Source organism: Lemur catta, chromosome 12 (genome assembly GCF_020740605.2).
Source record: "Lemur catta isolate mLemCat1 chromosome 12, mLemCat1.pri, whole genome shotgun sequence".
In the NCBI taxonomy this organism is placed as follows: Eukaryota; Metazoa; Chordata; class Mammalia; order Primates; family Lemuridae; genus Lemur; species Lemur catta.
The window spans coordinates 49,378,938-49,394,653 of NC_059139.1; the positions used below are offsets into that span (position 1 = coordinate 49,378,938).

The 15,716-nt window shown below is 34.7% G+C and overlaps 1 protein-coding gene across 2 annotated transcripts in view; it reads right to left on the bottom strand.

The window, feature by feature from the left end:
• WDR41 (WD repeat domain 41) overlaps positions 1 to 15,716 on the bottom strand; it is a 37,869-nt gene that overhangs the window by 9,519 nt on the left and 12,634 nt on the right. For both annotated transcript variants that reach the window (XM_045566445.1, XM_045566446.1), the window contains exons 3-8: positions 13,977 to 14,025; positions 12,614 to 12,745; positions 9,174 to 9,236; positions 6,758 to 6,869; positions 4,194 to 4,256; positions 2,648 to 2,758 (exon numbers count right to left, since the gene is read on the bottom strand). In XM_045566445.1, the coding sequence (XP_045422401.1) occupies positions 2,648 to 2,758; positions 4,194 to 4,256; positions 6,758 to 6,869; positions 9,174 to 9,236; positions 12,614 to 12,745; positions 13,977 to 14,025 (530 nt within the window). The remainder of the gene's footprint in view (positions 1 to 2,647; positions 2,759 to 4,193; positions 4,257 to 6,757; positions 6,870 to 9,173; positions 9,237 to 12,613; positions 12,746 to 13,976; positions 14,026 to 15,716) is intronic.

The window sequence follows — 15,716 nt, forward strand, 5'->3', positions numbered from 1 at the left end:
GACACAAATCTCTAATGACCAGATGAACAAACTCTCAGAGATAAAGAATTACCAGCAATCCTACATGTAAACATTATTTAGTCTTGGTTCAAAGGTCATAATAGGTGGATTATTAATGTCTAACTTCTAGCATTCATTAACAGACTCTATAGAATTTATTCTGTGAAGAAGTTTACATCTCATCTGTGAAAAGAAACAAGCTTCTAGTTTTAATAATGGGAAAGTTGAGACAGTACTAATCTTTCCATGACTTTCTTTTCTACCACTTTCCCTCCTCTAATTTCACTCAAGCTACAAAAGAACCAGAGAGCTAAGGAGTGAAGATTCCTCTGGACTCCCACTCTGCATCTGTAGCCATAACACAGAGTTAACCTACTGAGACCACGCAGCTGCCTGCTCTGACTTAATTCTCCCAGTATCTGTGATTCCTCTACGCAACAGAAACAAAGTATTAATGACCAGTTGAAATTTTTCACTAAAAACAAAATACTGGCATTCATCTGAGTCAGTACATAGTTTATCACTGTAAATTATTTACAAATAATTCCCAAACAGGTCATTCAAAACATTTCACACCAAATAAGTAAGTATCAATGGCCACTTAGTATGAAAATCTCACCTGGCATCTGTCTATCCATCCCTCACAAGCACTAACACTTTGTGATGACCATGCCATGCTGTCAGTTCAAAACAAGAAAAGGAATAAAATACGAAGTACCCACAGGCGTTTACCAAAAGAGATTAGCAAGGTTATCCTGTTTGCCTTAAAAACCTTCTGCCTGGGCATTCAGATCTCTTTAGCAAACCTGGCATTCACATCTAGGGAGTTCTATGGTGCCATTCTAAGGTTGCCCTGGGGCCACCTCTCTGAAATCTCACTTCCCTTGTGATGTACAAACCCAGTAACTGGTCACATCTTTCATTGCTAATGGATGAGGAAAAAGAGCTGGGCTGAAAGTGGAGGAGGGAATTGTACAACATAAACATTTCAGGATTGCCACAGTCTAAGCATGTCTGACATGCTTATGTACCAGATCAGACTGTCAGTAAATCATATGCAAATTTTACCAGACTCCTTGGCCATGTATGGATCCTAAATATGCTTTCGGCTTACTAACTATGTGTAGTGAAATTTTGCAGCCATAGAGTCTATAAATGAAAAAGTACTAGGGGTTTTCTGTAACTTTTGTTAACAAGTTTTTTGCTTTAGCTTTCCATTTTTCTTCCCTCCAGAATTTGTCAAAGAAATACTTGAAGAAAGCTTTCGTAACTGTTATAAGTTTCTCTGCATATCACATGGCAAAAGAAGTGCCATGAAGTTAAGGCTATCTCAGTGCTATCCCATCATCTTAAGTAACCATGCTGATTCAAGGGTACCAGTGCTTCACCGCCAAAACAAGACAACTAGGCAAGACCAGTACAATGGGCCAGAACACTGTTGTACCTTTCTCAGCAGCCCCAGGGCCTTGATACTTACGGTTCAGTGTCACCAAGGAGGCTTCAGAGGGTTTCCCAAGTAAGAACTTGCCTTTTGTGCTGTCACTCCCTCCAGGACCAGATTAGAAGAGCCACCAGAGAAAATTAAAGGGGCACTACCAACCATTGTTTCTTCTACCATTATAGACAAGCTAATTCTTAGAAAACTTTGCAGCTGATTTTACAAAAAGACAGCTGTATTAGGGGGAAGGATTTTGGAGCTGAGAGGGATGTTCTTACTGATGTATCTGAAAATGTGACTGAATGGCACACAAATAGAGACTATACTTAGAGACTTCTGGGTCCCCCTTTCCCTTTATCTCATGTTCGCACAAAATAAGAGCCACCCCAGCCTCAGGTAGGTATGTGGCTGGGGGTACAGTCCAGTCTTCCCACTACATCATATTCACAGCATCCTTACAGGATGCTCTTGCAATCTCCACCGGACTATCAAACTGGAAGTCACCAGGAGTCCTCTCATCTGACCTTGTACACAGATCACCCAGAACCCTGAAGATATAAACTGTCACATATTTGCAAGTGAACTAGCTAAAATGCCAAGATCTATGGTTTGTGATCCTATCCTGCCATCTGATGTCATATTCAGCTCATAGGAGATACTCATTAAAATCATTTATGAAGCCAAATAGGATATATGGCAAGTTGAAACCCATAACCATGTCTACCCCATTTTCTGCAGACCTTTACTGTAGGTGTTATTCTCTGAGAGTCCTCAATCATGATTACAACTGGCTTGAATCCTACTCATTCCAAGTGTATAACTTGCTATGTGATACTGTACTGTGTGCTCAGCAAGACAAAAGGGCATCAGTTGCCAAAAATGCTGAAATGCTATGGATTTATAGCCCATGACAATCACCCCACAGCTACCAAGTGGTGCCTGAGAGAATTATGCTCTCCTCTGTCTTCTTTTCTGTGCCCTACTCTGTTCTCCTTGTGCCTAAATCTTAGACCTAACCATCTAGGAAACTTGCTCAGCTCTACAGGCTGAAACTTCAGAGTAAAAGAAAATGGCAATCCCTGCTAATCTAAAGCATTATTTAACGACAGTAATTCTGGAATCCTAGAACAAAACAAGACTGAAGTTCAAAACAGGTTGTGGCCACAAGTAAAAAGTTGTACATAATATAAATGTACACATTGAGCTTACCATTGACATTAACCAATGACAGAATATTATCCTGGTGATCAAGGAGGCGCTTAACTTCGAGAACATCCCATTCTAGTGATCCTTCTGTGGGTGCTACCAACCTGAAAATTACTAAATGAAAAAGACATATAATTTTATTAAAATGTTCAAAGAAAAATAAAATACTATTTCTGCTCCAAAAGCATTTCATTAAGTGAAAAATACCTACCATACAGAAAAACCCATCTCCAAAGAGAGCCTTATTCATATTACTTTAAACTACTTCTTTAAAATGCTTCAGATGTTTGAAATTATCTGCTAAAACCCAAAGTGAGTATGTCCTTAGAACTCTCTCCCTTTCCTTGACACTGCCAAACACTGAGGCCCCCGTTCCCTCTAGGGTTTCACACACGTCCAGCTATCTGACCTCACTCCTTCCCCTACCCAGTGGCCCACATCCCTGAGTCATCTCCACCATCAGCTTTCTCTACTCATGTCCCCAGCCCAGTAAGCACCATTATGAAATAAACTATAAATTCATACTTAACTTCAACTCAGTGAAGACTTCAATAGCTGTTTCTTTAACTTTTCTCAATACCTAGGCTTATATCTTTACATTACAAATTCTCTGAGGAGTATATGACTTAAAATTTTTGTATGCCATAAAGTTCAACTACAGTAGATGTTAAATGTGTTGCTTTACTCATTAATCTGACTTTAACAAATACAGTTTTATTTAAACTAACATAAATCCTAACTTTAATCAATACAGAAAAACCCAAAATCAAGTCTACTGAAGTAATTCTATCAATAAGTATTTACTAAACAGCTACTATGTTCTAGGAACTCTAGATACCAAATATGAATAAGGCCCAGTCACTGCCCTGAAATGCTCAGTCCAGAGTGGGAGTGCAACTTATGAAGGGGCTTATCACCGATATAGTAAGGGCTATAATAAGCCACTGGACCAAGTGCTGTGGATGGTCAAAGCTTAGGATGACTAACTTCCAAAAAGTGGAAAGGTCTCAGAGATCACATCCTTCTAAAATTACTAATATCTCTCTTCTTTCTCACATTCCTCTCTGGATAATAGGTCATGCCATGTTTCTTTCTGTATCTCTGACAACATTTTAGCAACTGACAAATCTCTAGCAAGGTTATTTAATCCTGACAGCCATTCATGTTCAAACTGTAGCTGTCAAAAGAAGATCTTACAGTCAATACAAAAGAGAACTCTTTCTGTTGCCTATCAAAGTTGTATGAAAATTCAACTTGACTTGGAATACTACCAAATGATTCTGAGATTGGAATTTTGGAATAACAAGCAATACACTGTTTAATCAAGCTAAGAGAGATAATAACCTGAAATACTGACAAGAAAAAGAAACCTTGCCTAACATCTTGAAAATGTCTCAATCTCTGTATCACTTCAACAATCCCAAGAAGCCAAGACTAGGACAGCGGCAGATGTTCCATTATATAAAAAACTAATTAGTCTTCCCAGCATGTGTATACAAGTCTAATTCACAAATTTTTTAAAAGAGAAAAAGAAAAAATTCATACTCACTCAGTTCTTTGCCAACTGCTGCTACAACACAGTTCTTGGGTATTTCAACCAAAGCAGTGATTCCTCCAAAAACATATAAAACAAAGGTCATATTATTTCTTTCACATACTACATCAAAAATTAAAACATTCCCAGTTTTGTGTAATTTCCCATAAAGACGGTGGTAATGATAAAGCACACAAAACTTGCTACATACACATTCCTTGCTTGTTAAGGGTGGAATATGCTCTTTGATTTTTACTATTGTAGTAAAGTGGTATATTTAGCCATTCAAACTTATTTACCAAGGATCCCTTAAGATAATCACCATCACCCATGTATAAGATGGCTAGCTCAAAAGAGATGCAAAATTGGGGTTTTCCTTAATGCAAACTTAAGAAGCCTGAGCAGGCGTCCTGGCATGAAATGAGCTAGCCAACCGTCTACAGTTAAGAAACTGGCCTTCAAATAGCATGTTTATGATCAATTAATACATGTACAAAGTTCCTTGTATTATTGAAATAATCACATTCAACATTCTACCACATTTCATTTATTTCAGTATAGAGTTCTGAGTATCTTTTCATAGCTGAATCATGAAATGATTTTAGGGTAACTAACTTCTGAAAGGTATGTTACAGTTATAAAATATTAATTTTCAGGAAGAATAAAAGTTGATATAGTAAAACCACCACACTTGCCAAAAAAACTGTTTATTAAAGCTAATTTTCCATTATGACATATATAAAATTTATAACATACATGCACTTTCAGAAAATAGTCTACTCATTTGCTTCTCCTTCCTACTCATCAAAGGACTAGCACTGTTGTAATTTGGAGAGTATTTCTGGCCAAAATTTTTTCTCCACAGAAGTGTGTTTTAACAGTAGTAACTAACATAACAGGAGGTGGTGCTACGGGAGGAAGGGTGGGGGGACAGGAATGGGGAGGAGACAGAGGAGTGGTACAAGAGAAAGAGGTAGAGGAAACAGGAGAGCAGCAGAGATGAAGAGCAAGATAAAAATTCCAAATGCAGAAAACTGCTTGTTAAAAAAATTTTCACTAAACTATTTGTGAAGTAAAAATTCTAGACCCAACAATCTAAAAGTACTTAATACTCAGAATCACAAAACATACTGCTGGCATATGGATGCCGGTCTTCTTATCCAGTGTTCTTTCCACTGTATCGTATTGACTAACATTATCTTTGCTTGTTTCCAAATACAGAATAAACTGCCCCTAAAAGCCCCTTCAGCCCATGAGATAAAGGTCTAGTAGCATTAGCATTATTGACTACCTGGTATCCTATAATTTGGAAAACCCAAATTACAAAATGTTCACCAATGGTTACCTATGGCCTTTTCAAAGCTTTCCAATAGATTCCCTCACAGTTGTCTGTTACCTCTTGAGACACTGATAAACAGGGCAATACTGTGATTACTTAACGTGTAGTACATGAAGATAACTTGCAAAAGAAAGGGAGAGTGAAATAAGAAGTGGCTATTTCTATTAACATGCAAAAGATTCTTTTTAGCTCCGATTCCAGTATTTTACAACATAGCTACTAATAATTCACAGGGAAAAATTCATAGATAACCACAGACTAGTTAAAGGAATAGAGGGAAATTAACATGAAAATAGAGATATGACTCATAATAGTAAACCAAGAAATATACTCTAGATTCAAGCAAGGTTATTAGTAATCAAATATTGAACAGGTTAAAGTATAAATCCTTATAATATGTGGATTTAATTTTCCTGAGACATCTTCCTGATATTTTATAATATTTATGTGGAGATAGGCTAGCTCCAATTATGAACTGTAAATTTAATTCACAGGGCTCCTGCTACCTTTGAAACATCAACAATATACACAATAATATTCTTTCTAATATGTCCATAGGCTCATTTGGTTACTTTTAGAAACAAAAATAGTTGAGTGTATTGCATGACTTCAAGGTATTATCATTTAAATGTACTCATTTATATTTAAATATTTTTATTCTGAAAATAGATTTTAATTTTTTTAAGATCCTTGCTATCAATGAACGTCAAAACTGATTTTTTTTTCCTGTTAAAACTAAAGTTGTATGTAAATGGAATTCTGAAAGAATAAAACTTTGTTAGTAAGCTTACACATGTATAGACACTTTGGTAAAACCAACCGTACAAAGAGGTCATTCTCAGGAATCTATTCAAAGGCAATGACTCCATTAAAAAAAAAAAAGAAAAAGAAAAATGCTATTATAAAGTTCTAAGGGTTTGTTTCAACATGCTCATCAAACTCAGTTTAGGAACATGGCCCAAGAGCAAATATGAAAAGGTTTTTCTTGACTACTTTTAAGAAATTCTGTTAAAAGGGAAGGAGAAGCCAACAGAAGTGGGGTTTTCTCCTCCCAATTCAGAATGGAAATATATTTTACACAATCCTTGGTCTGAATTGAATATGGCTAAATTGTCTTCAGAACTAAAAAGAAAAATCCCCTGTATTGACCTTTGTATTCATGGAAAGTCTCTCTGAATATTCCCTGTGTCTTTTGGAGTCTATCAGTCATAATTCACAATTACCTCAATTTGTTTTTTACCTGTATCAGAAAGGTGACTGGTCTTGCATAGGAGATCTAATTTTCGGTTCCACACACACAGGTCATTCCCACCAGAGAGCCAAACATCTAGTCTCTGAAGAACAGTTAAACACTGCAAAATCGATTTGAAATGTGTATCAGTTTAGAAACTCAAGCATTCACTGTTCAGTGGTTTTAATATGTCCACAAGTTCTTCGAAACCCCTCCCTTCAATAGGTGGGGCTTATGTCTCCTGCCCTTGAATGTGGGCTCTATATGACTAGCTTCCATCATGTGGCAAAAGGGACAATGTGTGACTTACAAGACTATGTGGCTTCCTCCTTGTTCTCTCGTAAATAACTTGCTCTAGGGCACAGACACTCAAGTGGCCATATGGAGAAAGGTCCACGTGGCAAGGAGCTGAAGCCTCTGGACAAGCACAGTCACTAACGTACGAAGCATGTGAGTGAGTCTCCTAGGAAGCAATCTCCACCCGCAGTCAGGCCTTCGGGTGACAACAATTTCATGAGAGGCCCTGAGCCAGAACCACCCAGCTAAGACACTCAATTCCTAACCACAAACACTGTGAGATATTTAAGCCACTAAATTTTGAGGTAATTTGTTACTGAATAATGAATAACACACAATGAATGATACTGCCACCTTGGAAAACAGTTTAAAATAAACTTTTTGAATGAAACTGAAAATATGACCTTAGTATTTATTTTTTAAACTAATATCTTCTAATTCTTCTCAATAATGCTGTATGTTTGCAAGACTCAGAAAAGTGAGTGTTTCAAAGACTACAGAAGTCTTTGAAGTACCATGGTACTTCAAAGGCCACTCCTGTAATAGTACTCTCCTCACCCTTGACTCTGAGTGGGAACAAGGACAAGAGCAAGAGAGAAGAAGAAAAGAAGAAAAGGAAGAGGTTCTGGTAGTCTTGCCAAGGCTGAGAGTGGGTTTGCTTTTAAAACTGATGGATTAAAGAGTTGAAAATAACTGATGAAGTTAAAGTTTATATGTCAAGTGGTCCTATCCAGTCTAATCTCTGAATTTTTAATGTCAGTACTTCATTCCTTTTTATTGCCAAAAAGTATTTCACAGTATAGATATACTACAATGTGTTTATCCATTCACCAGTTGATGGACATTTAGGTTCTTTCCATTTTTGGCTATCATGAATCATGCTGCTGTGAACATTCACATACACATTTTTGTGGTGGACTTATATGACTTCTTAAAATCCATTGTTAAATTAGATACAAGCATATAGCACATGGCACTTTCTTCCCCAGAAACTTTACCAATTTGATATTTAGAACAGCATAGTGTCCTGAGGGCTACCAGAAATGCTGCCTTTTAGGGAAAAAATCAAATTGCCCTGACTACTGGCAGATAGCAATTCTTTTCACATTAAAAAGGAAAAAGGAAAAAAATTATTAGCTCCAATATGGAGATCAGTTATCCCTAAAGCAAATAAGGAAACATCCCATCTTACTAGTATCTTTTCCCAAACTTGCTGACATTAAAAAATGTGGTTTTCTATCTCAGAACATTTAAAGTAATTTCTTATGGAGGAATCACAAGTAACCAAGTCTTATCCATGTTTGTTTCTCTAACACGTAGCAGAGTTCTTGTCATATAATAAGCCCCAATTAATATTTGCTTGTGGCTGGGCACAGTGGTTCACACTTGTAATCCTAGCATTTTGAGAGACCAAGGCAGGAGGATCACTTGAGGCCAGGAGTTTGAGACCAGCCTAGGCAACACAGAAAGAACCTGTCCCTACAAAAAAATTAAAATTTAGCCAAGTCTGGTGGCGTGTGCCTGTAGGCCTAGCTACAAGGGAGGCTGAGGCAAGAGGTTCACTTGAGCCCAGATGTTCGAGGCTGCAGTAAGCTATGATTACGCACTCCAGCCTGGGCAACAGAGAGACAGACACTGTCCCCCCTCCCCCAAAAAAAATTTGATTGTAAAATAAATGAACCTAACAACAGCAGCCAATTAGCCATATAAGTTCTGGAATTCTGGAACTAAGTAATTGATATGTCTTGTATTTATGACCTTAGAGAAGGCAGAGGTCAAGGAATAAATAACTCCATATTTTTAATTCAAAGTATAAAGAAAACAGATCAGCTACTGCTATAGTCAATCTGCAAGTAATATCTCTTCCTAGAATTACTTACTAAAGATATACCAGATACAACCTATTTCCTTATCTTGCTATAGGGATTATCTCCTGCTGTAATTTCAAATTCAAACATTCTATCACATAATACATACACAAAAATCTAGTCTTAGAAGAACCAAATGACTGTAGGTGCATGTGAATAATTTTTTAAACCTACAAAAGTAATTTCATTTAACTTATGAAACCATTTCTCTGAGACAAAAACAGATTACCATAAAAATTCATATTTGCTTAAGATTTTACCTTGACAGTAGACTGGAAGCATGATATTCTCTGAACTTGTCTGCCAGTGTTACTATCCCACACCTAAATTTATGTTAAGAAATAATTTCTAAACAGAATTTTAAAATCTTAAGTATAACTTTTTTAATTACCAATTAAATCACAAATGTTAAACATTTAGTTAGAAAAATCTTTACATAAAACATAAAACAGTATTTATACTACCATAAAAATTAATTCATATAGTGAGTCATCAACTTACTAGAGCAGGCTTATGATCTAAAATAAGTCCAAGATAAATTTTCCTATCAAATTATTTGAAAATGCCAACAGAATGAGTGGTCTAAAGTACTGAATCTTTATAGGCATTAAATATTGCAGCTGTTTAAAGTTTATTCTCCAGAATAGTCTCCCATAATCTAATAAACTGAACATCAAGTATTTATACTAAAAACTATCACGCCCATTAATATTTGCTGAAAGCTCTCTGCAATGTGCATGGCATCATTTACTACTGTTATTCCAATTCAAACAAGACACGAACAGTCTATTATTATTACCTGTATATGTATTTAACATAATTAGAGGGCCTATCATAAAAAGTTCAAAGTTAGTTTGACTTATGGAGCAGAATGATTTTCAAACTTATTATACCAATTCCTATGGTAAGAAATACATTTTACATGTCTAAAAACACATTTACATATATATGTATGTAGTAAAGATTGAAACTAATTTCACAAACTAGTTATTACATCCAATGCCTTTTGTTATTTTTTTATTATACAAATGCACCTCAACTTACAATAAGGTTACATCCCAATAAGCCCATTTACTGTTAAGTGGACAATATCCTAAGTTGAAAATGCACTTATTAATACACCTAACCTCTCAAACATCATAGCTTAGCCTAACCTACCTTAAATGTGCTCAGAACATTTACACTAGCCTACAGTTCGGCAAAATCACCTGGCAACACAGTGCACTGTAGAGTATCGGCTGTTTACCCTCAGGATCGCACGGCTGACTGAGAGCTGCTGCTCATTGCTATTGCTGCCCAATACTGGGAGAGAGTATTGTCCTGCATATCACTAGCCCAGGAAAAGATCACAATTCAAAATACAGTATCTATTTAATGCATATTGCTTGGCACCATTATAAAGTTGAAAAATTTTAACTTAAATCATCCTAGGTCAGGACCATCTGTCTTGTATTTCATTTTTTAAATGAAGCTAGATATGTTATGAGAATTAGATACTTTATATTTATCTCATACTAAACAAACTGCTAGCACACAAAAAATGCTCCCAGTAAGCAGACAATGTTTTCTGGTCTTAAATTTACTGCAATTCTAGTATTATCACACAGCTTTTCACTTAAAATTTCACTATTTGAAAGCTAAATGTTTACTATTCAGTAACTTGAGCTCTTAAGGATATCACCTGACAAAAATAAAAAAACCTACCTTCAGCATTTAATTAAGAAAGTTAATACAGGTTCAGTATCCCTTATCCAAAAGGCTTGGGATCAGAAGTGTTTTGGATTTTGGATTTTTTCAGATTTTTAGAATATTTGCATACACATAATGAGATATCTTGGGAATGGGACCCAAGTCTAAACACAAAATTCATTTACGTTTCATGTATACCTTATAAACATCGCCCAAAGGTAATTTTATACAATATTTTTAGTAATTCTGTGCATAAAACAAAGTTTTGACTGTGACCTGTGACATGAGGTCATATGTGGAATTTTCCATTTGTGGTGTCATGCTGGAATTCAAAAAATTTCAGATTTTGGACCATTTTAGTTTTCAGATTTTTGGATTAGGGATGCTCTATCTGTATTGAAGGCCCAAGTGGAGTAAATTTAGAATTCATTTGGGTAAAAGAAACTGCCAACTAAGCAGCCTGGAATTTTTTTTTGTTTTTTTTTTACCAGAAAAGTTATTCAGCAAAGGAAAAGACTCTATACTATCATTTACAGGTACAATTTATACTGATACTGTACCAGCTACTAAACTCTGTACTGTAACAGTAATTTTAATAATTGCCCCCAAATATTATTATAGTATCTTAGGAATGGTCTAGTAAAAAAGTATTTTAAGTGCTATTTTTGCAGAGATTATACTGATACTGAAAAAGAAAAAAAAAAGCAAGAACTTTTTTACATAAAATATGCCTCTACAGAGCAGCAGTAATAAAGCTACTGTGACCTAAGCATCTGAGTCAATGTTATGTTATATTGTTATATTGTAATTACACACAAACACACAAAATGTGTGTGTATATATATATATATATAAATAGTTTATCCCCACTTAAAACTTTTCTTGACATTTTTCTTCACCCGTACATAATCTGTTAAGAAACCACTTCAGCTGATAAACTCTCTTAAAGTATGCTACAAAGTAAGCCTTTGGGGCTTACTCTAAAACTTAACATCACTAATGCTTGAAACTATTTAAACAGAACTTTCAGATAAGCATAGACTTTCTAAAGCTAATCTGGTAACACCTTTTTAAAAATATATAATAATGAAAGAATGCAGGTACCCATAGCACTCAGCTCTGGGCTTCACAAATTCAATTCCTCATACAGATATTAAAGGGCTAAATTTGTTTACAGAAATATTTAATGAAGGCAGTATCAGAGAGGGGTTCAAAGCTCTGACTTTGCAGTCAGGCTGTTTGTCACATCTGCCCTACACTAACTGTGGTCCTGGGAAGTTACTTACCCTCTCTGTGCCTTTATTTTCTTATCTATAAATGAGAATAATTAAAAGTACCTATCTCAAAGGGCTATTTTAAAGGGTTGATATACGTAAAACACTTAGAATAATGCCTGACATATACAGGCACTTTGTAAAACTCTACTATTGCTATTCTATCATAACTTTTTACCTAAAAGAATGGGGAAAGGAAAAGGAATTTTACTTTTATAAAACTGCTTTTAAATACAGAATATTAATTTTAAACACTGAGCAGATAGATGGTAATTCACTTTTCTGCCAGACTCAGATGCTCAAAAGGTTCTTATGGCTTAGGCCATTTGGTTTCTTTTGCTGGACAATGAGGAGAAAAGAAATGTAAATTATTCTCCAGTCCAACTCATCTTTGTTTCCCTAAATTGAAAAGCAAACAGAGATAATAAACTAAGTATTTCCATGCCCATATTATCCTATTTCTTCTATTTTATACAACCTGATATAACAACAACTCTGGAAAGAACAGCTTTAGTCATGGGGTTTCCATCAGTAACAAGCCTTAACCTGCCATTTCCAGTCTGATACTTTTCAGATGCCTAATACTTTTAAGAAGTGTCTTATAAAGGCTAGAATAAAACCATTTTTGCTAAAACATGAATGAATAGACAGGCCCCTAGAGGCTAAAGACTAATAATGTATGTAGTGTCTCCTTGGGTCACTGTAGCTATTTTACTTTCTTCCACATTTAAGGATATAATAACTGTTTTATCAGCAGAGGCTGTCAAGATGAGTTGATTTTTTTCTTCACAAGATTCCAAGGCAGTAAATGTAATAATAGCTGTTATCTTTTGAGTGTGTCCATTGAGTTCCAAAAGTTTTTCTCCTGTCTGAAATACCAATAAAAATGTTAACAGCCTCATCTTTCACAACTTAAATTATCATAAATGACATTAAGAAGAATCACCATGTAGAAAATACACAAACATTCCATTTAAGATTGCTTATTCAGAACTTACAATTTAGCTTAAGCAATCAAACAGAATCTAAATAAGTGCTGAAAGAACAATTTAATTTTCTAATAGAAAATGCTAATTTTTAGCATATTTTTATAGAAAATTTAAGAGTATTCTTTCCTATGGTTTTAAGAATATAATTCTTAAAAAAATCAGTAACTTAACCTGTAGGAAAAAAATAGGGAGTCCTCATCATCCATGTATTTGTTATTAAGTCTCTACAGTTACAAGGTTGTGAAAGGAAATAAAAGTCAGTGTAACAATGTGTGTATGTATGAGCATATCTATCTCCACTAATTTATCAACCACTTATAAAGTTAAGTCTCCAGTCCATCTCTGTTGAACACCAAAATCTATTCCACTCATCCAATGTCTTTCCCCATCATTCTCTTACTGATTTCACAAGTAGTAAATATACAAAAATACAATGTAAAATATAATGTAAATTGCGTATCTTTCCAAGATTGCATGATTTCATGAATGTAGTGAAAGTAATGTGTAAAAACTGCTTTCATTATAGGCCAAGCCATTGAAAAATGAGGATCTGACACAGTCAGACCAGATAACAATCTAAAATAAAGGTGAGAGGAGTAGAAATGCTTCAAAAGAGAATTATTTGCGTAAAAAAGGATCAGGAAGAGAGACCCTAGAGAAACTTGGTGAGGCCTTAAATATCTTTTTTAAAAATAAGCCTACTGTTATATTACTATTATAAGCCTATTATTATATTACTATTAAAGTCAAACATGAGACAAATGTTATATTATGCTATCACACAATGCTGAAAGAAAAATTGTGCCTCTCACAAAAATCAACACTTGATTCATTCTGGCAGTCAGTGCATAGTTCAGTAAAATTAAAATTTTTATTTTCATAATTTGGCATTTGTTTCTCAGGAAAAAATCTTAATTAAAAAAACTTTCCCTCTTTATTATGAAATATTGATCCCTATTTTAAATGAATTTATCCTAAGTAGCCCTTTTCAAGTATTAGTTTCAAATAATTATACTGATATGCAAATATGTCCCCAGATATTATTTATGAATGAATACTCAACTATACTGTTATATCTTCATTACACAATCCACATATAATCAATACACACCTGGGCATTCCACACAACTACAATTCCATCATCACCAGCAGATGCAAATCTGGTTAAAAAAAAAAAAAGGATCAAGTAAAAAACAATCAATGGTAACATTTAATTGCTAAGATTAACTAAGAACTAGCAGACCTTATGAGTGGTATTTTGACTAACATTAATGAAGATTTGTTCCTTAAGCTAATTTAACAAATATTTATAGAATACCTTCTAGGTTCTATGCTCTGTACTAAGGATTCAAAGATAAATAAGACATTTACAGAGTTACGAAGAATAACCTGCTAGAAATGTAAAAATAAAGGAGATACACAGATGACTTTAAAGTCCTTCCTTGCTTTAAAATTCTATTATTTTAAGAAATCCCTGACTTAAATGAAATGAAACCAAGCTGAGGAGTGTCTTCAGTGATAGGAAGTGATATTCCAAGGGTAGAATGGAATCATGTCTTTAGATAAATTCTTTATTTCTACTATTTCTCTGTAAAGATATTTTAACTCTATCATTTAAATTCAAGATCTCTCCTTTGCTCATCTTGGCTCCTTGGTCTCTCCTTGGTCTTTCCATGAATGTTATGTTCTTGGTTTGGAACATTTGGGGGTTTTTGAGAGTTTTTTTTGTTGTTTTTTTAGTGAAGATGCTTGAAATACATACACAGAGGGAAAGGAAACATGTTCCACAGCATGAAGAAAGAACTGTGATAAACTCTGCTGTAGCTTATCTCTCCTATTCACCTTCCACTCTCTATGCACAGGGAACAGTCATCTACATTCTGTAGACTGGAAGATATCCTTGACACAAGCATTATCAAGACAAATAATCTGTCATATAGGATGATTTGTCATAGTGACTACATTACAGTAAAAGCAAGAAAGCACTGCTCTTAAGCAGTAACCCAATATGGTGTACAATAATCACATTTTAAGCATGTCAAATAATTTATTTGTAATATAGTACACAATTTTGTAAACTATTTTTAATGGCTCAGAATCGATTCAAAGTTATCCCCATAACATCACTTTTATTCACTTGAATTCAGGTTTGTTTTTTGAATGTGGTGTTTAGAGAGCCATCTATGAACAGCATATAACTGGCTCTTTATATTTAATAACTATTAATAAATTATATTCCACTAACAGCTATGGCATTCAGAAAATATGTTGTACTTCCCTGGAAGATTGTTAACAGTTTCACAAAATCTGGGTATGCCTTGGATGTCTTCATTCAAGTAAACACTGGCCATACATTTATCATTGGGGAAAAAGTAGAGAACTGGAACATAGAAATCACTTTGTTCCTATGAAAGCATCTGTTCCAATGGATTCTACCCCTATAAAATCTCACTACTTCAGTCATGTAACATTTTCCTTAACACTCCAAACTAAGCTTCAAGTTCAAATTTCTCATGCTCAATTTCAAAGTCCCTTACTTAACTGCTGTGTTTACTGGCTTGAACAATTCCCATACTCAGTCCCTCGTTTCAAACCCTTGATTACATTCCTGTTAGAGCCAAGAGCTTATCTCAGAAATCTGAAATTTATCAAATACAGTCTGAGAAAGTTTGTAAATAATTTTTTAATATAGATCTACATATCTTCCAAATGGAAACGACCTGTAGAGCTTCTTAGGTAACCAGCTAGAAACCATACAAACAGTTATTTTTAAATTCATGACTATCATTCATTCTTATTTTAAAAATAAAGTAAAATAAAATACGCTGAAAGTAAATCTTTAATAGCTTAT